Source organism: Manis pentadactyla, chromosome 13 (assembly GCF_030020395.1).
Source record: "Manis pentadactyla isolate mManPen7 chromosome 13, mManPen7.hap1, whole genome shotgun sequence".
NCBI classification, from domain to species: domain Eukaryota; kingdom Metazoa; phylum Chordata; class Mammalia; order Pholidota; family Manidae; genus Manis; species Manis pentadactyla.
Genome location: NC_080031.1, coordinates 622,969 through 636,082, shown reverse-complemented (window position 1 = coordinate 636,082; position 13,114 = coordinate 622,969). Strand labels below are relative to the sequence as shown.

The window sequence follows — 13,114 nt, the reverse complement described above, 5'->3', positions numbered from 1 at the left end:
ACCCACCCCTTTCCCTTCCCCATGGTAACTACCAGTCACTTCTCAGTGTCTACGAGTCTACTGCTATTTTCTTCCTTCTGTTTTGCTTTGTTTTTATATTCCACAAGTAAGTGAGATCATATGGTATTTGTCTTTCTCTGCCTGGCTTATTTCACTGAGCATAATACCCTCTAGATCCATCCACGTTGTTGCAAATGGCAGAATTTCTTTCTTTTTTATGGTTGAATAATATTCCACTGTATATATGTAGCACATCTTCTTTATCCATTCATCTCAATTATCGATGGGCACTTAGATTGCTTCCATATCTTGGCTATTATAAATAATGCAGCAGTAAACACAGGGGTACATATGTCTTTTCGAATCAGGGATTTTGTTTTCTTTGGGTAAATTCTAGAAGTGGAGTTACTAGGTTGTATGGTATTTTCTGCATTTTTTGAGGAACCTCCACACTGCTTTCCACAGTGGCTGCACTAAATTTACATTCCCAGCAACCATGTATGAAGTTCCCCTTTCTCCACATTGTCACCAACATTTGTTGTTTCTTGTCTTTTGGATGGTGGCCATTCCAGCTGGTGTGAGGTGTATTATTTTTTTCTCAAGATAATTTTGCCTATTCTGGAGTCCCTTGTAGTGTTCTGTATTTATATGCAGTGTTTATATGTAGTTTCAGTATCCAGTACAAGTCCAGCAATTCTTCTCTTAAATTTATTTGATATCTCCATTGACTGTCTCCAGGTTTACTGATAATTTCTTCTGCCAGCTCAAATCTGTTAAGTCCTTCTACTGAATTTTTCATTTACTGTACTTGCAACTGCAGAACTTCTAATTGGTTCCTTTAACATTCCACCCTTTCATTAATATTCCTTATTCGGTGAGATTTCATTCTTTAGACATGGTGTCTATTAATCCTTTGAACATATTTATAATACTTGAGTTAACACCTTTGATTATAAGTCCAACATCTGGCTTCCTCATGGGCAGTTTTTGATGGCTGGGAGTTTTTCCCTATTTATGGACCATACTTTGCTATTCCTTTGTATGTCCTCCAATTTTCTGTGGAAAACTGAATATTTTTTTCAGATGTGGCCTTTCTGGATCGCAGGTTCCCGTCCTTCCTGGGTTCCTTGTAGGGCCTGTTGGTGGTGACTGCTGCTTGACTTTTTAAATTAATTCTGTAAAGTCTATATTCTCTGTCATGTGTGGCCCCTGAAGTCCCTGCTGTTGGCTGGGTGGCCAGCTCATGAGTAGAAAGGTTTCCTTGGCCACCCTGAGCTGGTAAGTGTCCCAGCCTTTGCCAAGCTCCCTGTGTGTGCATTTGGGGACAAGCCTTCACGGGCTGGCAGGCAGGTCGCAGCTCCACCTTAGCCTTCAGCACATGCTTGTGCAGAGCCTTAAGGTCAGCCAGAGGTGAGAGGTTAGGGCTTTCTTGGGTCTGTCCTGGGCACGTGCAGAGCCCTATACGAGCAGGTGGCCTTCCAGATTCCCAGGAATTTGTCAGAGATTTTCAAAGCCCCCAACACACATTTCCCACCCTGGCTTTTTCTTTCAGTTTTTGCCCAGCCCCTTCTTTGGCCCAGTTAGAACCACTGCCTCAGGCAGCTGCAATGTTAAAAAATTCTGATTATTTTCAACAAATACCGCAGCAGTAAGGCCGCATGCACACAGAAAGTTCTGAGGCCAAAGAAACACGAGCTCTAAAAATTCAGCTTCATAGGCAATTTCCAGACGGGTTACACAGTGGCAGTTCTTTGGACGTGGAGCTTTCCAGAGAGCCCCACGCCCGTTCTGCCCCGTCCTCTGGCTGCTAGCTTGCTGGTCTTCACAGCTACTGTGGTCGCAAAGCTGCTGTTTCTAAGGCTACTGTAGAGGTGGGGTGAGAGGGGTGGGAACAGGGCAAGTGACAGCGCCGCCACACTCACTGTACTTTAACAAATGCTCCTCAGATTTCTGTAAGCCTTTGGTTAGTTTCTAGAGTTTTAACGAACTTAACTTTGATTGTTTTTGCCTAATTTCTCACTGCTTTTCTGGAGGAATGGGTTTATTCTGAGATTCTTAGGCCACCATTCTCTCAGTGCTTCTCTTAAACATTTATAAATTTCACCTTGATTCAACTCTACATTTTGGGCTTTTTTTTCCTGCTGAGAATACTTCCCTCTTTTCTCCTTCGGTGAGTAAATCATAAAAATCAAGGGATATGAAAAACATATTTTCTGATTTTTCTTAGTAGTTTCCTTGTGCTATGGAGGAGAGGGTCAACAGCAAGGTAGGCTAAAGCTGTTCCTTTCCAAAGAAATAAATCTGAATCTAGAAACATGGTCTTTCTTGTTCAATGCTAGTCACAAAATGAACTGGGAATGGAGACATGCTCAATTAAGAAGAGTTAGAAAAGGATGTGTAATATTCCAAGAAAAAGGGGCTTTTATATCTGAATTTCCTGCAGGGAGAAGAGTGGAACTTCTAAATGGGCCAGGTATGTGATGATTACTAAACTCTGGATTTCACTCTGCAGCATTTACCCTTTCTCAACAGCTTTCCTCAGATAGATACTGAGATGAATGAGATACGGCTGTGATTAGAACAAGTACACGCCCCTTCTTGAGCAAAACTGGAATCATGGTGACCAGTACAAGGCGATGCATCCCTGGTGGCACCTTGGGCCAAGTCCCAGAAGCCAGTTCTCGTCCAGGAAGGAGTGGGACGGACATTTGCACGTATGACCTCACGCAGGAGCTCTGGCCTGGAGCATATAAACGGGTCAGTCAAAGGTCACGCCCAGTTCCAGGCCCAGCAGTTTCCGCGGAGATCAAGACCATGGCAGCACGCAAGTCCACGCTCTTCCCGCTGGGCCTTGGGCTGTGTCTCGGAGTGCTGTTCGCCTCTGCCAGCTCTGCAGAGAGGAATGACACCTGCCACTTCACTGAGGTCTTCACCCCTGGCCCTGGCATCAAGGCCAATTTGGATGTCTACAAAAACAACACAGTCTACACAGGTGAGCAGAGGCCAGGCTCTTGTGAGGGGAGTGAGCCAGGATGGCAGCCCTCCATCCCTGCTCTCAGTTACACAAAACGAGGTCTGGATGGGGCATGGGGGCAGAGGGAGAATGAGAAAGGGGGCGGAGGGACTATTTCTGCACGTTCCTTGTGTAAATGGGAGTCTTGGAGTGATTAAGTCCTAACAACCAGGCCGACTGAGTTCTAGCAGGGCCACATTTTTATTGTTTTGAGGGATAATAATCGCGTCCCATCTGTAGTCTTTTCACGTCCATCTGATAAAGCAAGGCAGCCAGAGATGATGTACATTTTGCTCAACTCCGGGAGACACTGTTCCCATTTTAGCCCATGGTGGAAAATCTAGTGAGCCAGACGGGAGGTATCACCATTCTGCCTTACTTATTAGGAGCCCAAGGCTGAGAGACGCTAAACGACTTGCTCAGCGTCTCTCTGCTGGTGAGGGACAGAGCCAGCTCCTAACTCTCGGTCTTTTCATTCCTGATCCAGTGTTTTCCTGAGACTCACCTAGGAATATTTTATAACCATCCCATTTTGATCAGCCAAACCTACAAGTCAAGGCAATTGCTTCCTAATTATTTGCATAATAACAGCAACAGCATTCAATGTGCGGGTTTTACATTATTAATGCGTTTAGTTAGTCCTCATAATGACCTGTCAGGCAGAAACCAGTTACTCCCGTTCTGCAAGTGAGCCAAGCTAGCGATTGCTCAGGCCCCAGGGCTCCTTAACCAGCTGGGCTGCACGTGAACGCTGGCAGTGCAGCTTCAGACCCTGCCGCCATTAGTCAGGGGAGCCGAGACCTCTTACTCTGTGCTGGGCCCCGTTGTAGGGTAATGCTCTGACCTTCCTCATTGCACAGAGGAGGACTGAGGCCCAGGGAAGCTCAGATTTACCCGAGGTCACCAGGAAGCACCACAGCTGACATCTGAGCCTCAGTAACAGCTGGCATCTGTCCGGCTCTGTTCAGCCAGGCTGCCCAGCCTCGGCACCTGCCTTCTCACCTTGCCCCGCTGCCTTTCAGAATGCTAACCAACTTCTGCAAAGACAGCAGGGCGCTATCCCTGCCCGTAGCCTGCAAGTCCGGGCTTTGGCAGAATGTCTGTACCTGCCTTCACCACTCACCCTGCTCTTCATGGGGGTGTCACCAACGGCTTTGGGTGTCACTGTGTGTCACTCTGCCCCACTCCCTCAGAGGATCCCACCCCGCCAGGGCAGGGACACAATCCCGTAATTCAAGATGAGGCCCAAGAGGCAGTGTGAGACCTGCGTGCCAGGAAGGGCCTGGAGGGCCAAGGGCCAGAGGGACTAATGCAAAAGATTGCAGATACTCAACTCAGCATGTCAGGGAGCCAGGACCCTGCGCTTGAATGTAAGAGGAACCTGTCTTGTGAAGCCTCTGGGGTGGTGGTGGGGACCAGGAACCTTCTGGAAGCAGGAAGATGGGAGAAAGGAGTCAGGAAGACCATCCATAAGGCCCCTTGGAAGGGAACATGCTGGGTGAGAGGGAAATTGCATCTGATTTCATCTTGGAACAGAAATGTGCAAAAGCTCCCAGGGACTCATTATAGGAAGGACTTGAGAGCCGTAATCCTATGCCCGCAGAGACGTGAAGTGCCCAGGGTCACACAACAGGCTCCAGGGTTCCCGTGGACTGTCACTGCAGTGCTCTGCTGGGACCCAGGACTTCAGGGGAGGCTGAGTGGACGCCCACACAGGCCAACTGCCTCTCCTTCTTTTAACTTTGAAACTTTAAAAAATTTCAGGTTTTGTGTCAACATTGGTTAAGTCATGTATAAACGGCTCAGCAGGCCCCAAGCTCAGGTAGGATCTTAGAGCAGGTTCCTGGGTCTGTCTGGACACGGGAGAGAAGGCTGTAACCCAGTGACATTCATATCAAGACTGTGTTTACCAGGACTGGCCAAGAGGGTGGGACTTTTTTCCCTAAACCTTCAGGTTTAAGAGTTAATACAATATTGGATGCACAACGTTTTAAATCAATCAGTGGGCAGTTATCTAGTGTCCACCAAGTGCCCAGCACTGGGCTGGCCAGGTACTTTCATGGATGAAGCCGCCATATATAGTACAAGCCACAATGTAGTTATGACTCTCATGTAAGTACACGACTCTCACAGTGAAAAATGCAAACATTTCAGGAGAGGAAAGGAAGGCTGACCTGCCCATGGTGGGACATGACCAGGACCCCAGAGCATCTGTAGGGATGGGATGTGCGGTGAGGAAGGGCCCCAGACAGGCAGACAGACACGAACAAAGGCCAGGGGTGCAGGCTGAACTGGAGGCTGGCTGACTGCCCCTCAAGAGAAGTGCAGGTGGCAGAGGGAGCCGGATTACAGGGCTCGTAAGAGCCGTGCGCTGGGCACAGGACAGAAGGAGAAATACTCAGATGCTCTACAAAGAAGGGCAAGGCTTTGGAGAGGACTGTGTCCTGACAGAAGCCCGATCTGGCCACAGACACCCAGATCATACAGATGCCTGGGAGGGAAGAGAGAGGCACAGGCCAGAGCAGGACAGAAGTGGGGACAGAGACAAGAGCACAGCCACAGGACAGCTGGCAGACTTGACAGCCATCTGATGACACCACCTCCTGTCGCCACATCCAGGCATTAGGACAAACAGCAGTTCCCCCTGAGCAAGTCAGGGCCTGCGGGATTTGGCTCAGCCCAGCGTTGAGCGGCAAAACAGACAGAACAGAGAAATGTTCTGTGCTAAAAATAATAATCCCAATTTACCTGACACCCACCATGAATTACTGTGTCTTCATGTTCTTCTCCTTACTCCTCCCGGGAACCTTTTAAGATAAGATATCTTATCTCCATATAAAATAAGGGATGATGTCATTCTCTCCCAACATAGAACTGGTCCTGGAGCAAAGTGGGCATCCAATAAACATTTATGGAGTGAATGATGGACAATAAAAAATAGAGGCTCAGAGGTGAAGTAAAATTCATACCCAGAAGGAGAAATTTTTAAAGGAATTTTGGGTGGCAGAGCGCCCTGGAGAACACGACAGCACTGAGACATTCACCCAGAAGATTCTCCCCAGGGAGGAAGCAGAGCCTGAACTCCCTCCCATTACACATCAGAAGGCTGCGATTAGCCAGGTGTAGCCCCCTAGGAGCACAGGGAAGGCTCACCTGAGCCTAGGGAACCTAAGGGTTACCCGTAGGCCCTGGATTAAGGTCCCTGGGGCTCAGAGGCCCCCTCCCCTTACCCTCAACAGCAGAGATTAAGAGCACGAGCATTTGTGGGGCTGGGAAATGGGCTGTGCCTAGACTCAGCGATCATGAAGCACCTCTCACATGCATCAGCCCCTTCTCTCCCTACACTCCCCTCCCCAAGAAGAGGGCAGAACAAGCTTATCCCCCTTATGTGGCAGATGGGAACCGGCTTGAGGGCGAGAACTGGCCAGGACCTCACTTCTGCAACGTGGCAAAACCTGGGCCAGAGAACTGGTCTTTGTCCACTTTCCATTGTAGAAAATTTGGAAAACACCAAAAGAGCCCTAGAAAGAAAATGAGTCATCTATAACCCCACTGCCAAAAAATCCCTGGAGTTAAGATCTTCAGGTATATCCTTTTGAAAAAAGTTGGTTTTCAAATTTGTATAAAAATGGGGCCATACCATATGTAGCCAGTATGTGTCACGATGTTTCTTCCCACCCGGGTTCACTGCCCTCCCTTGTCTTATGCAGACGGCTGACTGCTTCCTCCCCATTCCTTCCTAGTATCAGTTCCTGTGAACAGCAGCATCAGCTCTGTGGTTCTGCGGGCACTGGACACGAACCACCACCCCGTAGGCCACTGGCAGAAGGCGGATGAGCACTGCAACAGCAGCGCCCTGTACCACATGAAGGACTCCCACCGGGTGCTCTTCCAGGCGGACTGGGTGTCTCCGAACTCCACCAACGTGACAACGGTTGAACTACAGTAAGAACCCAGCCACACGCTGTCCAATCTGGGCTTCCACAGTCTCATACTGGGTCTGTGCAGGTTTATAGTGACTCGGAGGACTCAAAACACAATCGAGGTGCACGTGACGCAGAGAATTCAGGCGCTGCACCCCTTCCCTGCCTTGCCCTTCTCTGCCCCACCTCCCACCTTTCCTTTAAAGGGGCTGGCACACACACCAGGTGTGCTCGGTGTAAACAGAACGAGCTGGTGTTAAAGAAACTAGACAGTAGTTAAACAAAACACAGCTGGACAGTAAAGACAGATAGGCAGATAGATAAAACAGATTTTACTCAGAACTACTGCGATAGGAGAAAAAGGGACCTCTGTAGAGATCCAGGCCCAATTGTAGATACAACCTGGGCAAGTGGGAATTTATAGCTAAGGGGCAGGGTGAGGGTCAGTGGATGGGAAATTACCAGGGGATTCTGGCTAAACTGACCTAACAGGATCCTAACGGAAGGCAGGCCAGGGTTACAAGACACCACCCGGGGCGGTGGAGGGTGAGGAACCCACTCCGGGAGCAGGCAGAGCTGCTGGTGGGGAGGAGGCCCTCACGGAACCGACTTAGGGTTCTTGCCCCAGCTGGACTTTATGAGGAAGTGTGGCCTCCTTACCATGGAATTCACACTCCAGTATTTAATCACCTGCCAAGTGGGCCACAGAGAAGTAAGTGCAGAAGCGATTAAGAGGCTGGGATCCTCCAGGATGGCAGAAATGCGAGCAGAACCACGCACCGCAAGGTCCTCCTCACCACTGCTTCTCATTACCCCTCACAGAGCCTTCGTGGTCAGTCTCAACAACACAGCTACACTTTCGTCTCTGAAGCTGACAAGTATAGGTAAGTTCCTCTGCAGCCTGTTGACATATCTGGCAGTGAATTCAGTCTAGAAAATTACTTTGTGGGCACCCCAGAAAAGTCTCATAATCACGCATTACCCAGGTATCAGTTGAGTCTCCCAGCACCTGGAGACCTACCCCAGGTTAGCACAACCCGTTACCCTACGCTAGTGGAAAACAAAAGCCATCCCCAATGTTTCCACCAGTTCCCAGGGCCCCTCTGTTCTCACCGTCCCCGGGGGCTCCAGACTCCTGCCTCCGTAGGAGCCATTGCTATTCCACATCATGTAAACACTGATGGGAAAGCTGGCTCCTTCCTCAGTTTCCCCAAGGAATTCTCACTCACACAAAACCTTCACAGGTATCGCAGTCTGTGGCCAGAGGGCCTATGGGTAGAGGGGAGCGGCTGGAACAAAGGCGGGCTGGCAGCACAGACACCCGCACTCCTAGTTCTGAGGGCGTCCCCTGCCTCTCAGGCTGCTGTGAGCTTCAGACCATCAGAGGCTCCTCGTCCCCCCTCCTCTCGTTTCCCTCCAGCAACCTGAAACAAATTCAAGGAGCTGATATTCAGAAAACATAGGTGACTTGCCTAGGGCCACACAGACAGCAAATGGGAAACTGGGACTCAAATCCCACATTTTATACTTTTTCCACTTTTCTTAGACTTACAGTGAAATTATAAAGACAGTCCCTTTATTTTTTTGAAGTTTTTAAATACGAGGTTCAACCAAGAATAGGACGCATTATCTTCTCAATGTCCAGATAACAGGTCTTCCTGAGGCAAAAGGAAGCGATTTTCCAAACCCTGAAATACACCTATGCGTGCCCGCTTTCCGCTGGTCAGGCATCACGAATGTGGGCAAAGGGGCATCTGGGTTTGACAGAAAATTCTGAAGTGATTGTGCCTAATGAAGCTCTCCTGTGCAGCTTAGCTGATTTCCTCTGAAAGACTGGAGGGTTATTTTCTTGCTCAAGGACATTTTCAAGATGTAAGTACTAAGACAGAAAGTTTATTTCCAGTCAAGACTCCTCAGTCCCATGCTAATAAAATCCAGTGTAAAAAAGAAAACGTGGCAGTGTTCAGACTTTCTGGCTCAGTGGGATGTTAGAGAAACATCTGCCTTGGGGAATGCTAGTGAGGTAAGACAATCAGAATGTAAGGGCCTGAGCCACTGGACATTTCTCTTCTTCTTTCTTAGTCACCTCTGTGGTTCACTCAGACCCTTGGAGGTGTCATTGCCAAACTCGTTTTTCTAGGGTCAGACAGCCCTCCAGAGTACAGGCCTGGTAGCCTCAGAGAAACAATGCCCAAGACAAGTCCCTGCGTGTGAGAATGGCTAGTGCCCCAGAAACCACAAAGATTCAGGGCTTCAGGGGCCTGGCCTGAGCCTCTTTCCACTTCCTTCAAAGTAGGGGTGGCCATTCTCGGGTCCAGATAGTATCTAGTTATTTTAAGCTTTATATGCTACCTTTGAAATTAGCAACACAAAAATAAAATTGTGCCATTCTGGACCATGTTTGCATTATTGGTTAAATATATGAAGGATGCAAAGACATCTGAGTGCAGAGTACCCAACCAACAACAAATTCAGTACTTGTGTGAATTCAGCATAAAGCCCTTCCCCCGTAGGTCTCTCCAGACCTTAAGGGTATAGTGTTTCTTCTTCTCTGTTCCTTGCTGTTCTGTACCTGCTTGTTTTCCCCCTCCTCTAATACTCTTCCCTCTTAGGAGTGTTTACTGAATTTTGTTCATGAATGACTGGTTTCTCCAGAGCCCACTCATCATGCAAGAGGTTCTGATACTGTTTTTTTTTCCAGTGACAACCACAACCTTGACCTCCACACGGCCCACGACCCTGACCTCCACAAGGCCCACGACATTGACCTCCAAGCGGTCCACGACCTTGACCTCCACAAAGCACACATTGACCTCCACACGGCCCACGACCTTGACCTCCACAAAGCACACAACATTGACCTCCACGCGGCCCACGACCTTGACCTCCACAAGGCCCACGACCTTGACCTCCACAAGGCCCACGACCTTGACCTCCACAACCCCCAAGAACAAGCCATCCACACACCCCACCCCACCCACAACCAGAAGCTTGGCCAATAGCATCTTCCTTGGCCCCATGAGAGGTGCCACTCAGCTCCTGCTCGTCTTTCTCACCAGCAAACTCCTCTTCTAGGAGGGAAGCACACGCTCCTGCCTCACTGCATCTGCCTACGTTGTTCCGATCCAGCACTCCGACAGGTGTGACTGAAGGCACGACCCTGCCGACACTGATGAGGGTCCCCCGGCGAGGGCATCTGGTCTGTGGCATGGGCACGCAGATGTTCATCCAGATCTCTCAGGACACAAACTAGGTTCTTGGTAACTGAGACTCGGTCTGGGTGGAACCTGAAATTCTGGCTCTCGGTTTCACATGTCGACAAGCCAATCTAAACTTCCGCTTATGGCCAAATGATTCCTCTGCACCTCTGGGTCTCTGTAGGAAGAGTCTTTCTCTACTTTCAAGATGATCTCAAGACCTCTCTCTGACCAGACCCACACAGGTTACACAGAGCTTCTGTGACTCCTGTGACTCAGCCAGGAAAAAAGGAAGTGCTCGGATGCTACTGGTCACACCAGCAGCGTTTGAAGGGCAAACAGGAAGGAACCGCATCTGAGCAGCCAGGGGCAGGGATGTGCTACAGAACACAAGCATTATTCTCTGTCACACCAAATAAACTATGCTTCAAACAAGAATAATGAACCTGTTAGATTCAAATGCCTTTAACGTGATTAATTTACAATACAGAGAACGTTATCTTATTCACTTATGTGAGCATTAAAAAATAGAATGAAAGTGTGTATGTTTTTAAAGCCAGGTCTAAGGGTAAAATTTTCTCAAATATTCTCAAACACTGGTCATGTTTCCCCAAACGGTCACTTCCACTAAGAGAAATGGGCAAAATACCAGTTAACATCCATAACAGCGTAAAACCAGGAGGCACAGTATTTCCTGTAACAAACTCCTTCAGTAACTACACTAAATTCAAGGGTGCCTGAGATCAGTGACTGGTCTTCCTTTTCCCTGTGAATACACCATACTTTCCTATTTTGTAGGTCTTGCATCTTTGCTGAAATCAGACAGTTTGAAAATCACAATCTGGTGACTAAACCTCAAATTGTCCCTTCTCTGCGGGGCAAACTGTTGCTCCTTATGGAGGCCTGCAGTCACCTGTTCGCGTAGTGATTCTCCTCAACCATTTTTGCGAAGACTGCCTTCCTTGTTGAGGGTAGTAGTCCCTGACATCTCTCTGCCATTATCTCAGCAGCCAGCCAATGACCTGCAGATCTCCTTAATGTCAGAGTGTAGCAGCCTTCCCTCATTAAGCATTCTCCTCCAAACTCCAACATTTTTTTTATTAGATTCTAAAGTCCTGAAAAATGCTGTGTGTTTGCCAGCTTAATGGTTGCTTCAGTGGAAGGACCAGTTATCGGGGCTCCTTATTCTGCCATTTCTGTGACACCTGGTAGCCAGTCCAGGACCTCCCAGGCACTATGCTCAGCCCTTTACACCCATGGCCCCACTTAGTCTTCACAACAAACCCTACAAGCTACAGCCAGTTTACAGATGAGGACACTCAGGAAAATAACCTGCCCAGTCACCCTGTAAGTCCTAAAACTGGGCTTTGATGAGGGTTTAAACCACTTCAGAGGCCACACCATTAACCTGGACACCCAAAGGGCTCCCTGAGCAGCTCCCACATCCCTTGGGACCACCCAGAACAACTGGCTCCCATGGGTCACATGACAAGAACAGGATATGGGATTCCTCACTTATCCCTCACCAGCAGCCCCAATTCTCTGCTGCGTCTCCAAGATAGAAACAAGCTTCATAGTTAACCTTTCATGGCCTAGTCTGGCCCTCACCTCAGGTCCAGTGAGGAAGGTGTGGCAAATATTGGAGCAAAGATACTCTCTGAAGCTGGAAAACTTTCAGACTCAGAGAGACCTGGGTGGCTGAACTTAGACAAGCAACTCGAAGCTGCTGAACAAAAACCCTGGATTAGGAGGCAGGAAGCCACTGCCAAAAAAGATGACCTTAAATCAAGGGTATTACCTTCCGCCCCATCTTTAGATGAAGGGTTAGCCAGGTAGCATCTCAGCCCTCCTTAAGGTCTGTTTTGATTCTCTGTCACACCCAGATCTACTTCTGAGGGTCTGGTCATCGATGGCAAGTAGATGTCACCTTCTGCCACATCTGACTGATGACAGAGGCATCTGGGTGCACTGAAGAGAATTCTGGTGCAAAATTCAGGCTCAAAAGCAGTGTCCTACTCAGCGGGGCTCCGGAGCCAGAAACTGCAGCAGGACAGTTACCTGCCATGCTGTCACTTGAGTGAGTGAGTCCAGCAAGGGGCACGCAGGGTGGGGAGCAGAGTGACAGTGAAGGACTGAAGATGTACACCTGTGGTCTCAGGTGCAGCTACTGTTCCTTGTTTACAACACCCGGATGCTCACTAATGATAAATGACACCAGATGACTGCAAGGCAAGCAGGCAGCTGTGAGGAAGCCCACAGGCTGCACTCCTGCAGAAGAGGATGGCAGCACCCGGGCTGTCTGGCACTCCCACACTCAACCTTGTTCTCCCACTTTTGTATTTTCTTGTTTCAGTGTCATGATTTGTAAATTCAATGCATTTACGGTGTTAGGCTCAGAACTACCTACCCATTTGAGGGAAGTGATAATTCATTCGGAGAAAGAAAATCGAGTCTTCCCAATCCCACTACCTTAAAGATCTCCACACACCACAAAGAGTCCCAAACCTGGTCAGTCCACCTGCACCAACCATTCAGAGCAGGAAAACAATTAGCAACAAGCAGAAATTTAAACAATCTTATTGTCTATCAATGCCCATGTTACTTCTTTAAGGCCATGGTTAAAAATACTAATAAGTAAAACTTTATAAACTCTGGAGCCAGTCTGCCAGCTGCGCTTGAGTTTGCCCCTTGTTAGTTTGGGACCTTGCACAAGCTACTTAGCTTCTGTGTGCCTTGTTTTTTCATCTGTGAGTTAGGGAGAACAGCAGCCACCCACAGGCTGCTGTGGAGATTAAATCGGTTCATGTACATAAAGCACCCAGAACCGTACCTGGTACAAAGTACAAAGTATCTAACTATTTAATGCCTAAAAACGGCATCACAAATGATACACTGATGTACAAGAGAGCCAAGTATTACAGCATGTACGGCACACGGTGAGCAGTTCCCTGCTACCCAACTCTCCATGCACATGCTGTTCC

General features: G+C 48.5%; 1 protein-coding gene across 1 annotated transcript; it reads left to right on the top strand.

Moving 5' to 3' along the window:
- Positions 1-2,460: 2,460 nt before the first annotated feature.
- PLET1 (placenta expressed transcript 1) lies at positions 2,461-11,687 on the top strand. Its single transcript, XM_036919747.2, has 4 exons — positions 2,461-2,992; positions 6,757-6,958; positions 7,759-7,820; positions 9,638-11,687. The coding sequence occupies exons 1-4, from the start codon at positions 2,617-2,619 to the stop codon at positions 10,009-10,011; spliced, it is 1,014 nt and encodes a 337-aa protein (XP_036775642.2). The 5' UTR covers positions 2,461-2,616; the 3' UTR covers positions 10,012-11,687.
- The last annotated feature ends 1,427 nt before the right edge of the window (positions 11,688-13,114 follow it).